Raw genomic sequence first — 18,535 nt, forward strand, 5'->3', positions numbered from 1 at the left:
ATGATGACGCAGTCGCAGAACAATGATCTAAATTTGTAGTTTTAGATGTCGTTCGAACTAGTACCTTTCTTATTATGTAACTTAGGCTATAATTAATCATGTGTAGGCCACTACGCTACAAATACTAAGCTAGGCTACAGGCTGCTGTTGATTATAATAGCCTGATCATGGGCTAGAATAATTGTTATCAAACTATGTTCTAAGCAAACCTTGTGATTCCACATCTAAGTTAGATTTTGAAAAGTAGTCAAGAGGCAATTGGTCTTTCAAACGATTTAAAATAATTTCAATTCATTTGGCTGACAATCGGAGATAATGACATAAGGGACGGGGTCTTAGACCAGTGCAGGCGTATTGCGCGCACGGGTCAGCTTCTGAGCGCTCATCTGAGCGTAACTCGGGTTGACACAGTTTGACTTGTCAATACTCTACTCTGCTCGTCTTTGTTTTGCACTTTCTTTCATGGGCACTGCATTTTGCTTATATATTAAGCCAATTCGATGTATTTGTTCATGTTATCAATACCCTATGTTCCATCTATATTAGGTCACATCCTGCATGTGTTCTTGATTTTAAAAAAAATTATAGGAACTTGGTATATGTTCAAAGGCAGTGCGGCCTTTATTTAAAGCGTCCCTTTATGTGTTTAGTGTACTTTGAGAGATCTTAGTGAGGGAAAAAATCTGATTGATAGACAAAGGTGCTTTTCTATAGCTCTCAGAGGAGAGCCCTTTCAAAGGAGTAGGCAGGAATGTTTTTTGTTGTTGCTTTGGATGTTTGCAAACATTGAAGGCCTATATGCTAAATTATATTATCTTCATTATTAAAATCCCACAAGGTAGCCCTAATGATCTGGATTGTAATTTCTGACACATGGGCTACTTGAAGAAGTATGCAGTGATAGCCTAATTGTCAACAAAGTTTTACAGATGTTCAGTGGGCTCTGCCTTATGAGGTTATCCCCTGCCCAGGCCTTGGTCTATAGAAACAGTAAATAGGGAGATTTTACAATCAGATGAGCAGCAGTTAATTGAATTAACAGGAAGATAATTTCCTTGTGTGCCCAGTGGGATATGTGTGTGTGTGTGTGTGTGTGTGTGTGTGTGTGTGTGTGTGTGTGTGTGTGTGTGTGTGTGTGTGTGTGTGTGTGTGTGTGTGTGTGTGTGTGTGTGTGTGTGTGTGTGTGTGTGTGTGTGTGTGTGTGTGTCAACTCTGGACCTCGAAGCCAGTTCCACGCTTTTTTGAATTGTTCCCCTCTAATGAAGTACTGATTTAGACATGGGGTGCTATTAGTTATCAGGTAGAACAGAAAACCAGCAGGCTCATTATCTCGTAGGGTAAGCGTTGAATACCAGGGCAAGGGGTGTTGAAAATAAGCTGCATTGCACTTTTTGTTTTTATAGGTTTCATAGGCTGCGTTTACACAGGCATCCCAATTCTGATCTTTTGCCCAATTACTGGCAAAAGATCAGGGCCCGGTTTCCCAAAAGCATCATAAACCAAAATTAATTTTAGAACCATGGGTTATAAAATGAATTTAGCTTTAATCTGATTGGTCAAAAGACCAACAACTGCCTGTGTTAATGCAGCCTAAGTCTAGTAACAGTGGGGAACTTATTAGTAGCCTATAAGCATTTTATGATGAGGAACATGATAGGAGGCAAATTGCATACGCTGTTTTCAGTGGTGTGGTGTCCGGACACCTAAATGACATAATGATTAAACTCAACCATTCAGCAAGTCGGGCAATTGTCAAAATGTAGAGAGACGTGAGGGTAGGCCTACTAACTGCCAATGTTAAATGGAAGTCTATTTAAATAATCTGAACAAAAAAAGTGCATCGTTTGCGAGTAGCAGATGGATAATTGTACACGGTCGACTGATTGGAAAGAAAGATGCGCTCCCCGAAAGAGCATTCATGGTGGAGAATGCGAGCTTCCTTATTTATTAATTAGCGCAGAAATTCTTCTTCCTTGTGCTGGCAGCCCGCTTTGAAGCGAAACCCCTACAAAAAGGTAAGTTACCACACGAAAACGTTCCTTGTATCCTCTCAAAACTGTAACATAGCTTAAATCTGTCGTTTGGTCTTCACCCCAATGGTGGGACTTCTATGTGTGAGGCTGGTTTTCCCAAGGATAACAACCATGTTTCGGCAAATACACATAGGCAGGTTATGTGGTGCTGACTAGCACCTGAATGAGCTGACGATTAACTGAAACGTGGCTAAACGCCCCCCTCCCTCTCTCTCTTGCAATTCATGTCTCAATTAATGAATACATTGCCAAACCATTTTAGGCCTATAGCTTAGAGCCAATGGTAATAATTGTTATGTCCTTCTTGATTGAAAACGTGAATAAAAAAAATGCCAATTTGTTCATTTTCAGTCGCCGTATTAATCCTCCATTCAACTGATTCGTTTAGTAGTCTTAGATTTAGACTATTCTCAATTGCATCTGTCAATCATTTCCATTGTTTTGTAAGTTTGGTGATCTGACGTTGAGAACGTTTGAAGCCACATGAAACATGTTAACAACGACGTAAAACATGTTTAAGTATACATTTCATTATAAAACATATAATAGCCTATTCTTATTACTGTGAAATTATAATTCTTAATAATATAAGGATTTAATGATGATAATGTCATGTTGTTTGATATCTTGTCCGACAGTGCTGCTCTGCTGTAAGCTAATAACACTGAAAGGAAACTCCAAATAACAGTTACAGTTTACAATGTTGTTATTAGGCTACGCCTGTAAGTACATTGTAACAATGATTGTTATTATATGCGTTGTTACTTTGTACTTAACCAACCATTGTACTTAACCAACCATTGTACTTAACCATCATTAGACAACCCTCTTGTAGGCTACTTGGTGGGTTAAATGTGGAAGAAACATTTCAGTTGAATACATTCAGTTGGACAACTGACTAGGTATCCCCCTTTCCCTTTCAAAAAGAATAATTACGGTAACACTTTAAGTGTGTTCTAAATGTTGTCCAAATTCTGTATCTACTGTGTATTTATACAGGTAGTTTAGTTACGCAAGAAACTTACATTCCAACTGTGATGCATCCTATGTTCAGAAATTATTTGCATTATTTTCATGATGTTCACAGTTGGTACAAATGTTTTAATCCACTAGCCTGTCCTATGTATTAATGTAAAACCGTAAACTCTGACAAACGGTCATAGAAAATGTCCTCATATACCACTTGATTTAATGTGTATGATGATTTACAGCATATTTCAACATATTCAGATGATTGTGATCTACTTGAGCAATCAATTCCAAATTAAACTGACAGTCACTTCTTAACCAAATATATATATAAGCTATAAACAATTTTTGTTGACACAAATGGTCATGAAAAATGTTTCAAATCATCAAATACCCCTCTCTCTTGAAATAGTAAAAATGAATTGAGCACCTCAATGTTTTGTAGAGAACTGGCAAAACAATTGTCCAGATGAGATTTTAAGAACCATAAAATGAACCAATTTTAGAATCTATCCTTTTTTATAATCAAATTATCAATTATGTTTTTGCCTTTAAAGTTACTGAAATAGTCATTTTAAAATAGCACGACGGCAAAATAGCAAGATATCTGAATTTGTATTTACAGTTTATCACCTGCTCATCTTAATAAAGATGAGCAAAAAAGATTGTATGAAATAAATAGTACAAATACTGAGCTATATTGTATGCCAAAAATAATCTGACCATAGCACCGCCTGGAGTTTGATAAACGGCATTGGCACTTGGCTTGGAACTGGTGCTATAGTCAGAGGACATGAAAATAGAGCTGTTTGGCCACACACTGAAAAACAGAAGCAATGGCAGAAAAGTACCTCATACCTACAGTAAAATATGCTGGTGGATCTTTGATGTTATGGGGCTATTTTGCTTCCACTGGTCCTGGGGCCCTTGTCAAGGTCAACGGCAGGATATCAAGCATGTTCTCCAATCTCATAAAACATTTTAGAAAAAGGCTCAGTGTCGTTATCCTCACAAGGGGAGGGTGCTGGAGTATTGAAAACAGGAGTGTTAATAATTTAGACCTCTATTTTCGTTTCTATTACTTTTGAAACAAAATCTATTTTTTTTCTGAGCAATTGTATTAGTATAAAAAATATATAATTTTTGTTGTTGTTGTTATTGCATGCATTATAGCTCAGTATTTTTAGTATTTATTTTACAGTATTTTTTGCTCATCTGTATCAAGGGTGCCAATAATTATGGACCTCACTCTATATATCGGTACCACTAGTTTAAGAGGATGACATTTGTCTCAGCAAAACTCCTGGACTGTTTAAAACCCCTAGTTGTTTTTGTTTTTTTGAAAACTTTATTCTCCTGACATTGTCTCTACGCACTCTCACTTCTCTGTGTTTCTAGCGATTTTTAATCCAGATAAAATCAAGGCTAATGCTTCATTAGCAGGTATTTTTACATAATGATCCTCATGATGCGCTGTTAATTTTTTTTGTTAACGCAATTACCAGGCTCTCAGTGGACGGGGTCTGAAAGGTCTAATTACCCTGTGGCATGCTGGGAAATAGTTGGTGGTGTCTTTGGGCAGGTGGCCCGGGAGGTGGGAGTCAGGAACAGGGCATGCCGAGGCGGGCAATTACTGGATGAATTTCACTTTAATAAATGTTGAGCTACATTTGGAAATGCAGATAACAGAGCTTTCTGCCTAATGGGTGCCGCACTGAAGCCACTTGAGCAAGGGAATGATCTGAAAGAGGGTTTAATTAACACAAGCTACATGATCCAGAGAGGGACAGACTGGATGTTAGAGTGAGGGGGAGAACGCCACAGGGATAATGTGGAAATTAGAGGAGGAGAGGAAGGGAGCGAGCGATATGGAGGGGGTGCCACCTGTGTTTTCACTCGTTTATAATCTCAGACACTCATATATTGACATAGACTGACACATCAATGACACACACATACATATACACACACACACACATTTCTATGTACTAGCTAATGTGTGTGTGTGTGTCTGTGTGTGTGTGTTTGCACACACATTTTATTGTGTATATAGAATTTCTAGAGGGATGTATGTATGACCTCTGAATATACAATCTTGTTATATAGTCTTTTCATACAAAGTAGTGTGTAGACAAGTTGTATTTATTTTCCCGTAGTGTACCATGTGTCTTTCTGTGTATACCATGTGTTCTTGCATGTGGGTACTGTAGAGTCTACAATGTATGGTGTGTGTGGATGGTGCGTGTGTTTGTATCAGTAGTGTAAATGTGTGGTTTTGTGTGTGTAGGGTGCTCCTGGCTGTGAGCGGCCTGGTCTCCCTCCACTCTGCTGGAGCTAAAAGCCCTGAAACGGGACGGTAATTGCCCAATTAGGCCCCTCGCTCTGTGGGCCGCAGAGCACTACGCGCCTCCACACGCTCACAGAGTCACATAATTGAGCTGAAAGCAAACGAACGGACGGCAGACAAACAAGCTACTAGAAAATAATTACTTGGAGTGTTTCTTTTCAGTACCTGTACAGCGGATTTCATTATCGTCAATAGCCTCTAAAGCTGCTCGAAACGCTGGTAGTTGTCATTTTCATAGAGACTTGATAATGACATTAATTTGTCTTAATGGGTAGTTCTATTGTTATAAATAGTGAAATGAGCTGAAATTGTCTTGCCATGGCAGGCAGAGAGGACTTCACCGCGCTCCCGGCAGACATGAGGAGATAATTTGGTGTGCTTGTCACATTTCCAATAATTTGTTATATGGAACATGAGTAATGCTAGTGCCATTAATGTTCATTTTCCTGTAAATTCATTACTACCCTTTTCCCTTTTATGTTTTTAATGCCTCTGCCCATTTTTCTCTGCCTCAAGTGGTTACACAAGGACTTACTAAAAACACGCACCCAGACCCCTACCACACACACACACACACACACACACACACACACACACACACACACACACACACACACACACTGAAGACTTATATACTCAAACACGTAAATACTTCTGAACAGTGAACTCAACACACATATAAGTAAACACAGAATACTCACACTTGGCTACCTGCAAACTTTATAGATGAATTTAAATGACAAAAATACATTTGTTATTCAGACCTTAAAGGACGACTGCACTTCCTGATTTGTCCTTGTTTTTCATTCTGGCTCATCAAAAAATGCTTGCTGCCATGACTGAAGGAAAACGACAGTTGTCTTGGGGGTGTGGTTTGATGTGGGTGTTTTTTTGCCGTTCAATCACAACAAACAAGAGCAGTAGTGAGTACAGTTAGGTGAGCTAGCTAGCTTTGCTATGGAGAGGACAAAGTTTTGAAGTTGAGGACTTCTCCCCTTCTGACAGACTCACCATCTCAAGATGGTGATAGCTGCAGCTGGCTATCCTATCTAGCTGATATTTCTCTGTCAAATCCGTTTTGGACTAGACTGACTTTATTACCAAAAGTATTCTATTTACATTTTTGTAGTCAATTTGTACTTTAGATGTAATGTTTTTGACTCATATCGATGCGACATAGGGCATTTAAAACCAGAGAATTTGGTTCTAAGGGGAATTTGACCTTTAAAAGTTGTCTATTGGGAGAGACCCGTTTATTTTCCATCTACCATCATCAGTTTTAACCATGCAGCTGTGTAAGCACCATAGTGGGAACAAACCTAGAAGAATAGAAAGCCAGGAAGATAAGATACCATTGATGTCCTTCTGACTAAGTTTGCATTCTCATTGACATTTAAAAAAAGAGAAATGGATAGAGCAACTTTCAATTTCATGTTCACATTTTCATTGTGTCACAAATGTGTACTGATATATAGTCCAGTGTCCTTCTGGACTGACAGGTACAGGGTCGTAAGTTCAGGTCAACATCGGGCTAACCCCTGAATTCCCTACATTGGTGTCAGAAATGAGATGGGACTACTAAGGCACCAGCAGTCTTGTATAAAGATGCAGGTTTGTGTCCTGGTCAGATTACCCCCCCAAATGATCTACAATCACACTGCTACTTATAGTAACATCATATCACTGAATCTACCTTTAAGGTAGTATTTTATTTTTTACCTTTAATTTAAGTAGGCAAGTCAGTTAAGAGCAAATTCTTATTTTCAATGACGTCCTAGGAACAGTGGGTTAACTGCCTCGTTCAGGGCTCGGGGATTCGATCTTGCAACCTTTTGGTTACTAGTCTAACGCTCTAACCGCTAGGCTACCTTCCGCCCCACTGGCTGTATAATATACAGTATATCTAATATCTAAGCGTTAAAACATGAACAACCTTCCATTGTATTACATTGTGTTTTTGACCGTGTCTTGTGTCTGTTTGAAGTAATGAGGGATCCTTGTAGAGTTGACGATAGGTCTCATTCCACCGTGATGAACAGTATCTAACAGTCATCTTCAAGTTCCCAATGAGCAATGAGCTTTGGGATGCTTTTTCTCCATTGTTGCTCTTGATAAACCCTAATATCAAGTTCCTATTTGAAATACCAAAATGATTTGTCGTTAAAGATTGTCATTCATTTGCTTCAATTTTGTGCTTCATTACATTGATTGATAGATGCATTTTCTATTATCTAGGTGTGGGTGTGTGGTTACATGTATTTACCTGTGTCTCACTGCAAATGTCCGTATGTGTGGGTGTGTCTGAGTCCTTTGAGAGTGCGTATAATATCATTTCCAAGTGAGATGAGAGGGTCCGTAGAGGAAGGGCGCAGTGACTCAGGAGCCGATTGGTGACTCAGGGGCTGACTGGTAACTCGGGGATGAAGCCGTACTCCTGATGGTGACTTCTTGTGTAATGCTATCTAATAATAGTTTTTAAACAGCCCTGTTCTAACTTTTCATCAAGCCAGTGGGAAACACAGTATCGTAGAGTAATTCTTGAAATAAGATCTCATTAGTAACTCATAGGCCTGTGCCTCACTCCCTCGCCACAGAAATAGCACAACGCCACACAATGGAGCTGGTAACGGAGCAAAACTGGAGGTGCAACGTGGGGATAGAGCCAGAGAGGAACTTCTACTATCCATACATTTAGTGTTTTGTGTGTGTTTTTGTTGTGTTTTGTCTTTGTTTATTTGAGCGAATGTGGTGCTTCTATACATCACTGTGCTTGTGTTTTATATGCAGGTGTGTGTATATGTTTGCATGTGGGTTACATGTGATGCATGTGATGATGTGTGACACACTCCAGATTAAAAGTCTCAGAGCCTCTCAGATCCACACAACAGCCAATGAAGAATCAGTGACTTTTATTGGGGTAGAATAAAAGGATGTGATGAAAGAGCCAAACGCCTAAAAGAGAGAAAAAGGGATTCAGAGGGAGGGGCGGAAGAGTGCAGAACAAGGCCCCATCCATCACGGGTGTGGAGGAGAGGAGGCGCATTCCAACGCTCAGAGCAGGAGGATACACTCACTCAAGCCACAATGGAGGGGGAGGCAGGGAGGGGAGTCCATCAATACACAACCTCACCCATGGACTTTCTGTCCACACAGCCTTCATTTGGCTCCCAGTCCAATTCACTGCCCTCTGTGGACATGACAAATGTACATTTCTGATGCCAAAAGCATTCATACCCACCACAATGTGCCAAAAACAAAATCCCACACATCTCTACTGCACAGATAGCTGATGGTTTAGACCTTAAGTTGTTGGTTTCAGTGTCACTTATGTCTTCTCCAGGTTTTGCATTTTGTTGTCTCTGCTACTCTGTCTGTTCCTGTGTTGGTTTCATTATTTTGGAGGACTCTCTCTCTCTCTCTCGGCTCGCTGTGTCTCTTTCTCTCTCATACACGCTCTCTCTTTCTCCCCACCCCAGTGTGTCAAAGTAGGCAGTGAGGAGGAGCAGGGGGTGGTGGGAGGGTTCGGGGTGGGAGGTTAGTGGGGATTGGAGGGAGCAGGTGATGGCTTTCTGGAGTGCACCCTTTCACACCCCTCTCTTTCTCTGTCTGAGCAGCGTGAAGAGGTGGGAGAGATGAGGGGCCTCCTCCTCACACCCCCAGGGGCTGCACCTGCCATGGGTGAGGGCGGCGGGTGTGAACTCTGACCTTGTACCCTCCGGGCCTGCTCACTTGATGGCCATTTACGGCTAATGTACGTATACAAATGCACAGTTACACACACATGTTGAGACCCTATCATTCAAACATATTTTGTATTCACAAGCACACACACTTCACACACAGCTCAGCATGCTTATTGATTGACTATTTCCCATTTGAAATGTTTGAAAATTGAAATATTTTCAGCATTGTATTTGGTGTTTAGGGATTAGGACTTGTTCGGCTTTTGTTTGTTTTCGAGCACTGTTGTTTACTTTTAGTTCTGTGTTGTGACGTTTGGATATTTTCTGTACAAATGACCTGTCGCGTGGCTAGGTATAGTTCTGAATGTAGTGCTGAGAAGTCCCATACCTGAGGGTTCTGCTCCATGATGTGGGGTTTGGGTCTGTACTGGTCTGTGTCATCTTGGAGTGGTTCTGTTTGGGTCTTTTCCAATTCATCTTATTTGCCTGTGGTCCATCATGGGAGTGGCAGCCCAAAGAGTAGGACTCATTTATAAAAGTAATCTGTTCAGACAGGCTGTCATAGCGATGCTGGCAGCTCTTGTTATGTTTGACAAACTGGCTACAAATGGGTATTATTCATTTTGTGGAAGTCCATTTGGGTTCTGTCAGGACTCAGAGCAGTGCAAGGGCCGGTGTCAGTGGACCCCTGGCCCGGGCCAGCTGAGTCAGTGTATTGGTTCCTATGGTAATGGGGAGTAGTAACCCCCACCCAGGAGCGTCCTGCCGCGTGTCGCCTCCTCAATAGAGCGCATCTGCAGAAAACTGGGGACCCTCTGAAATGGGCAGTGACCCGTCCCCAGCAGCCACAAAAACCCCCACAAATGTTATACCCCAGGACTGGCCTTTTCTCAGCGCTTACGTCATAACTCAGAGACAAAAAGCTGGGACAGAGCCCTGCACTGTCAAATGCAGAGAGAGGGAGAGAGAGGAGTGGTCGCCCCGGTCATTAGGGTAGGGGGAAAAGTCAGAGGCAGGAATGAATGAGAGAGAAAAAAATCGAACTAAATCTTAAACAAAAGCTGACTCCAAAACACAATGCCTGCCATAGAGATTTGGGAAGAAAGGGGGATATTGGGTTATGAAAATGATTCAGGGGGCTATTCTTACTCATGCAAATGTCCCCAAATTTCTCATTCATTACCCTGAAAGTGTCGCTCTCGCCTTGGCAACGGCTCACTCATTTCAGGACTGGATACAGTTTTACATTTCCATCAGAATTTATACACTGAATTGAGCAAGTCAACCTTCACAACAGCATTTCCACACCATATCTTTCCTGATGCTGTAGCACCACTTCAGAAATCAAATTGCCTACAAAAAAATAGGTTACTGCCTTAATATAATACTGTTCTACCAATTATACTGCAAAGTAACAATGCCGGAATTCACGATACATAGCTTCTCATCTATTCTAAAACACTGCTTCAAAATACTTGTAAAAATACTGAACAGAAAACAATGCTTACATTAATATTACATTTTCTTCGCCACAATAAGCAAATAGAAAATTATACTGACTCTTAGAAGGAGACTGATGGGAGAGAGATGGGAAGGAAATAATGAAAACAACAGGAGGTCGGAAATGAAAAGGATATAAGCAACGCCTACTGAAGTCCGATCCTGAGAGCTTAATTATACCATCCCATTATTGTAATTAAAATACTGTAGTTGGAGTCAGAAATGGAAATAAACAAGTAATTACAAACACAATAGTTGATAGTAATGTTGACATAAACTGTTTGTAGGCAGCCCCCCTCCCCCCTCCTCCATTCTCCCCCTCCCTCCCATGGCGCAGCTGTCATTCCCAGGGGGGATCCAATTAATTCAATTAACTGAATACACAAGTACTGTGGGACTCTATCAAATAGCCTTTGGTTTACTCATTCAAGTAAATCTGAAACGAGTTAGTTTGTTCACTAAGAACACATTTTTTTTCCCAAATATATTTAGTGAATTTCAACTTGTATTCCTCAACTTCCAACTTTCATCACAGGACAATACTCTATATTTGGTCAAAATAAAAATGTATATTAGTATAATTGGAAATTGATTTGGGATAGCATGGCAATTTTAGAAAAGTCCTTAAAAATGTGCACTTTCTCTCCATGAGCCAATGTAGCCAGCTCATAGAGAGACATAAGATAAACAAAGGGAGGGAATGATGGAGGAACAGAAAAGTAAAACGATGAAAAGGAGTGAGGAGTAGAGAGAGACAGGCAGCACTCGTTTGGGTCATAACTCTGTGCACATGACTGGTTTCTGTGGGTTTCTTCTGAGCGGGAAGGAAAGTGGGGGAGAAAGTGGTTTTCATTCTTTCACATATTGTTGTTAGGGAGTGATTGGGTGTGAAAGAAGGACAGAAACAGAGAGAAAAGGGGGGGGGGCACTATCACTGACGTCCCCAACACTTTGAACAACTTGTCAATGGAGATGCTGAAGTGGCCACATTCTAAGCATTCTGTCACATTTGTGTACAAACCCCTTGAAAAAGCTTGCTGACCTGCCAGTCGCCCTTTATTGCCGTTCAAATGGCAAGACGCATGCATTGTGTCTGGGAGAGTTCATTAAATTCATTGGTTTGACCTGTTATTTTTAAAGCCAAAAAGTCAACTGAATTGGACAAATCTGAGTCAGCCATACAAAATGGCCCAATGACCTCCATTGAGAAACAAACCGCTTTGAGCAGCATGTCAAGGCTTTCATATGAGAATGAAAGCCAACGGGGACATTTTAAACATATCTATACCATAACAAATGGATTCACATCAAAAGGGTTTTTAAAATCAACCCATAATATTATGTATGCAGAGTGTCGTTAGCAAACGTCCATTAGCTCTATACTTCAGTATAGTTTGATGGGCATTTCGTCAAAATGCCTTAGGTGAACATGAGTTTTCAGTGTAGGCTACACAGATGGTAGGCCTAGTTGTTGTAGCAAAGGGCGAGACGCTGAATCAACACTTGAGTTCAATCGAACACGCCGCAGCAATTTTTACACAGTGTCTTTCAACTACTGCCCCCAAATACTACTTAAGCATCTACTTGTGAGGGGATTCGGTACTGTTCGACCATGGGAAAAACAGCAACTCCGTAAATACTGCAATGCGGGTTCGATTGAATTCAGCATCGTTGACTACTGTTGAATACCGTTATTCTGTTAATGCATTCATTCATTGGGCATTATGAACTGGTATAATGCTGTAATGATTAGTCATAATAATATCGCATGGTTTTAGAAGTATTCAGGTGACTCATTAGGACAGTAGAGCTGCATCCCCTCAACACTTCCCAAAGCTAGATAACTTGTAAATCGCTCTGGATGAGAGCGGCCGCTAAATGCAAGCAAATTTGTCCTGATGTTCATCTTGATAACTCTGATTGCTACCAAATGAATCGGGATACACACACACACACACACACACACACACACACACACACACACACACACACACACACACACACACACACACACACACACACACACACACACACACACACTTAAGGATTCATTAGTCCCCATGGTGTGCTGCACATATTGCACTACTCAGCTGGTAGTTGGGTTAGCAGTGTCATCTGTTGGACTGGTGGCTCTGTTGAGCATATGAATGATAATCAGGCCTTTGTGTGCCTACCCATAGTGGTGCAGCAGGACCTGCAGTCTGTGCAGTCGCCTCAGGGGAAGATTAGGAGGGGGCAGGCGGCCCTCTGTGTCACATCGACAGTCACAGCGCCCGTCCGGCTCGGCCAAACCCCACTGGGACCCTAAATCCTGTTACACTGTCAGCTAAGACCATCCCTCCTATTAGAGATGTGTGGGTGTAAAATGTGTGTACATATTAAGTACGGGGGCGGAGTGTATCAAAACTATGAATAATTCATACTAGAAGAAAAGGAGATATTGACTACATCCCCATGAACAGAGTGCCCTCTTTATTTTATCAAATGGGAGATCTTAAGACTCAAACACAAACCCATGAAAATACCCTTTTATGGTGGCACAGCGGGTGCTGGCCAATATCATCATCATCATTATCATGCATAAAAGATATTTGACTGGAAACATGACTATTATTTATTGGAATATTTTATTAATGGTTTGCTGTATTTCAGTTGTGTTTTCCCCTATAGTTTGTGTCACAACACTAGGGTTAGATGAAATGTTTATCATATTGTTATTGTGTTTGTGGTTGGACGTGACTGAGGAATGCATTGGTTCGTGTTCTTGTTGTAGCAGTTCGCGTTTGTTTATAGCGTCACAATAGGTGTAAATGCTTTGTCATGTATGAATGTTGGGCTGTCACCTACTTTATGAAATGAAGACTTCATAACAGTGACGGGTTCATCTATAAGTATGCTGTTTAACGTCGCTGTTTGATTTGTTTCAGTGACAAAGTCATTATGCTGAAGGAGATTTCTTGCACTTCTGGCCTGCGCCTCCAGAGGGCCGTGTTTTCGGAGGTCAAAGCTATTTGTCGGTCTCCAGTTGGGGATACAAATGAGGATGAGCCTCCCTAAACAGCCCCTATATTCCTACCCACGGGGTGACAGCTGGGATCGTAATTGCTAAAACGATTATCTTTGATAATATCTTGAAGCAATGGAGTATAGCCTACTCTAAACACCAACCAGACAAGCATATGTCACTGTTATAATATTGACCAAACAATTAAATTCAACTCTCCTCCGCATGTTGAAACAGCACCAATTCCAGACCAATTGTAGCCTATTGTGCCAGTGCCTTGTGAGATCATACCCCAACATACTCTGAGCCTCTAATTATTAAAAGTGTTGTTGTGAAAATAAGGAAATGCATTCAATGAATTATGTGTTGCATTAACACAACATTATTAGGCCATTTTGTAATTACGGTTTAGAATAGCCTACAGCATGGAATTGAGAGGGGATGTGTCGGGTCAGGGGACAGGAGCGAGATTGGCCCATTAGTTAATGGAGGACGCCTGGCATGCGGAGTCCAAGAGAATGAAAGGCCTAATCCCACTCTGTCGCAGATAACAGGCTCTTGTCCGCATGACTCCGTACCTACAGCTTGTTTAAGGGTTTAATTGCTCCTAATTTGTGCGTTAAAGACCTGCTATTATGTCGCTGCAAAGTTGCGACCAAATTATACCCTTTATGCGAGTCGAGTGGTATTTTTCGCAGAGCAGAGTCCATGGTCATTTTACAGGAGTTAAAACAAATAGGTTTTTGGCCCATTATATGGGCGGGCTCGGTTCTAGGCTGAAGAGCCATAGCGAGCGGCTCGGTTCTTAACTGAAAAGCATGAGCGGTGAGCAGACAGGTAATTGTCACGCTTGTCAAGGACCACCAGTGACACCAACATCGATTTTTACTCTGCAACATCGCAGCCAGTAGGCCTAAGAAGTGTCCAGTCTCATATGTGGTCATGCACACAAAAATGTTCTGGATTTTTTGCAATTTCCAAAATGAACAGACTAATATTACGATTTCATATTCAGCCCATTGCATCATATTCCATTAGCCTACAAGTTGGTATTGTCTTCCGTGGGAAAGCAATGCCATGCCATGGGAATTACAGAGTTCTGGACGTCCCTCTATAGCGCAGCAAGCTGACTGTCTACAGCAGCCTGTGTAAAACGGTATGTAGAAAGCACACTGTCTACAGCAGCCTGTGTAAAATGCATGCATGTAAAATATAACATTTAACATAAGAAAAAGGAAGAAGCCCTAGTCATGTAGCCCAAACGGTTGACAAAAGCTTTATAGGACTAGTTCATATTATGATTTTATCAAGTGGCTATCTGATATATATGTAAAAGCATTACAACCACCCTCTGGACACACACTAGTTGAATCAACGTTGTTTCCATGTCATTTCAATGAAATTACGTTGAACCAACATGGAATAGATGTTGAATTTATGTCTGTGCCCAGTGGGCAATTATCCATCTGATTTGCTCTCTCTTCCTCTGAGAAAGCACAGTGAATTTTTTGAATAATATTTTAATTTGCATCATCTCAGTTTTCTGAGAGAAAAAAAGTAGATAAGCTAATGTGGATAAAATAGGGAAGCTTTTTAGGGACCATTCAAAAACCAAAAATAAAATAAACAAGGGAGGAATATAAACCACATTCCACTGTTTACTCACACATTATTGATTCTCATCCCTTTGAAGGTCTTGTTTAGAAGACCTAAAGTGAAAGAAACTGTTTTCCTATTACTTAATTCAATCAGAGCGAGGCGGGGGCTTTCACGCGCCACGCATTCGGCCTCTCAGTGACAGAGTCGCCTTTGTGCGAGTCTATCCGCCGCTGTCACACACTTTAATTCGAGTCTCTTTCTCTTGCATTGAAAACTCTCCACAATGACATTCAATAAGGGCCGGCGAGTGAAAACCTGGTTATTTTTATATATTCTTTCCCGGACTCGGCGGGGGCCGCGCACAGGAATTAATCACTCTTTTTTTAACCGCATTGCCTTCAGGTTGTGACTTGGCCTGTGGCTATACATTGGCCTCAAAATGAACAATAACATTCACACGTTCTAAATTAAACACTTTATGTTTTTGCGTATAGGCTAGTCCTAACTGCGTAGACCTGACTTTAGAAGCAATCATTATACATATATAGGCTATTTTTACTATGCCTATGACCTAAAAAAAATGATATGTCCCATAGGCCTAAATCAATTATGTGTTGACAAACATTACGACATACTTGCAAGTTCAACATTGAAGTCTTATCGATTCCAGTTAAGGGAGGTCCTCTCCAGCATAAATCAGACTGAAATGCAACCTTTTTTCCCCTCGTTTTACGAGACTATAGGCTATTGCGTCTCCTGCATCTTTTATGTGGCATGCAAATATGCATATGCTTGTATTCCAAGAAATATAGCCTATTCAAAGTTAACGTTACAGAGCAAATACCACTCCACTCCCCAACTTTCACTCATGGATTGATCGAGTCAAACATTCTTAGCTGTTAACTTATGGGGATATTGTAGGATAAGTTCTGATGTTCCATAAATACAGGTCTCTTCTAAAAAAGAGAGAGACCTTGGTCTCCCTGTTAAAATATAGGGTAAACATTTGAAGATTTTCGGAAAACAGAAAAAACAATAGAATGGACTATCCCAGTATATTGCCAAAATGTTTATTTCTCAAATTATAACGGCCTATATTAAAACGTCCTATAATAAATAAGAGCGAAGCTAAGGGGAGAAGGAGTTCTGCCGCCTCTTGCGGCGTGGGTGGGGCTGACAAGAATAGACTACATTATGCAGTTCATTTAGTTAACAAGTGAAATAATGGGGAAGCGTGCAGTGTGAATGCCAAGAGAAAAGGCACAAACCCCTATTGAGAGCTCTTAGACGTTCGCGTCGTAACCGTCACATGGCCCATACCGGGACTACAACTATTTAAAGAGCAACAGTGTCCTTTCAGCACCACTCCGCTGTCCATCCGCCAAGCAACCAGTTCAGAACGAGACTACGCGCTGACTGAAAAAGTTTACCAAGAAGTACTGAACAGCACGTTTGCAAAGATGCCGAGGTCCTTTCTTGTGGATTCCTTGATTTTGAGGGAGGCAAATGATAAAGGGAGTGAAAACAATCCACCTTTATTTCCTTACGCTATGCACCCGTCCCACCCACTCCATGGGCTGTCCTCGGGCTCTTGCCACTCACGGAAGGCTGGCTTGCTGTGCTTCTGTCCGCTATGCGTATCCCAGCTACACCCGTCTCCACCAACCTTGCCACTCCTCAAGGCATCCTTCCCTACCTTCGGCTCCCAGTACTGCCATTCCGCACTATCGAGGCAACACACGTCCTCCACCGGCGTCAACCTCAACCACGGTCCGGGGATATATCAAGCAACTTATTCGGTTCCAGACCCACGCCAGTTCCACTGCATCTCCATCGGTGAGTAAAACTTATTGAATGCGCTACGGATACCTTTGCACAGAATGAGCTTGTGTTTTATTTAGCATTTTGGATACCTAAATGTGTATTTTTTTATGTTTTTACAGAAAACAACAACAGCCAACTTCAGAGCAGCAAGCGCATGCGCACAGCCTTCACCAGCACACAACTTTTGGAGTTGGAGAGAGAGTTCACTTCCAACATGTACCTCTCCAGACTTCGGCGCATTGAGATCGCCACATATCTAAACCTCTCAGAGAAGCAGGTCAAAATCTGGTTCCAGAACCGCAGAGTGAAACACAAGAAGGAGGGGAAGAGCGGCGCGCACAGAACCGGCTCCCACAGTTGCAAGTGCTCGTCCATGTCATCTGCACGGTGCTCGGAGGAGGAAGACGATATGCCTATGTCTCCCTCCTCATCAGGGAAAGAGGATGACGGAGAGCTGTCGGTCTCACCCTGAACTTCCTCTGATCCTCAACAGAGACAATTGGTCCTCATTGCACCTGTGGAATTCTGAATGCAACCAAAAAGTCGACTGTTCTTATCGTGGTCAGTCACCTGTATATAGGAAGAGAACAAAATATATAAAAAAGGGAATTCCCCTGGAATGTTGTATAATTGTATACATGTTGTACGTTTTGTATGTATTGTTTTTCTAAAAACGGTCTATTTGCTGTTGCCAATCCAAATGGATGCTATTACAACCAGACAGGTGGATATTTGTATTATGATATAGACCTACCCAAATAAATAGCAACATTTGTTAGTATTATTTTTGGGAAACAATAGCTGTATTTTGTATAATAGTGAACACTGGCTTAAGCACATCTATTTGGATGGAAACGTGACGGAGATATGGAATGTGTGCGGGACGGAACATTTTTTTCCTCACAATGTCACATCACTGAGATCAAATTGTTATTATACCTTCAGTGTATTTGAAAATATGTATTTATTTAAAAATGTTAATACTTAAATAAAGAATATTTCTTAGTGTTATACTCATGGCTTTGTGTCAAATGTTTTACACTGACGCACCACTGGGAGCGCACACAGAGCCGGTGCGCACTGAGTTCATGCGTATTATCAACCATAGTCTACAACACGGTCGGGAAACTTTATCAGAACATTTGCTTTAGACATAATGAGTAGTACAAAACAAAAAAACGACGATATGTTTTGGTCAAAATATGTTACCAACTACTGTATAGAGTGTTGGATATGGCATTTGGGTCAGTTCATTGGCAAAATTGTGCCATCCTCAGAAGGCATGTTTTGTTTGTTGCAACATTATCCATTTCACATGTATTTGTGTCTGCATGTTCACATACCATATACATTAAGTATATACATTATTCTATAGATGAATTCATGAATCCAAAGGAGATGTTGGTTTATATCAGATAGCACATGTGCATAATGTACGCGCACGGTCTGTTTACTTTAAAGTGTGGATAAAAGAGAAAGAGCTCACTGCTAAGACGTTTTTCTGTCCAGGGAAAAAGTCTATGTACTTTTTAGAGCAATTTTCGTAGGCAATACTGAGTATTACGCACAAATACAC

General features: G+C 41.1%; 1 protein-coding gene across 1 annotated transcript; it reads left to right on the forward strand.

Annotated features, from left to right (window-relative positions):
- The first annotated feature begins 16,516 nt into the window (after nt 1-16,516).
- Nucleotides 16,517-17,972, forward strand: gsx1 (GS homeobox 1). Its single transcript, XM_029699316.1, has 2 exons — nt 16,517-16,971; nt 17,079-17,972. Exons 1-2 carry the CDS (start codon nt 16,596-16,598, stop codon nt 17,429-17,431), a joined length of 729 nt encoding a protein of 242 aa, XP_029555176.1. The 5' UTR covers nt 16,517-16,595; the 3' UTR covers nt 17,432-17,972.
- Nucleotides 17,973-18,535: the final 563 nt, after the last annotated feature.

The sequence above is a fragment of the Salmo trutta genome, chromosome 19 (genome assembly GCF_901001165.1).
Source record: "Salmo trutta chromosome 19, fSalTru1.1, whole genome shotgun sequence".
Taxonomy (NCBI): domain Eukaryota; kingdom Metazoa; phylum Chordata; class Actinopteri; order Salmoniformes; family Salmonidae; genus Salmo; species Salmo trutta.

Excerpts from the sequence above, each read along its gene's own strand:
- gsx1 (XM_029699316.1), top strand. The coding sequence starts at position 16,596 with ATGCCGAGGTCCTTTCTTGTGGATTCCTTGATTTTGAGGGAGGCAAAT. Across the intron at positions 16,972-17,078 it reads GTTCCACTGCATCTCCATCG|AAAACAACAACAGCCAACTT; the intron begins GTGAGTAAAACT and ends ATGTTTTTACAG.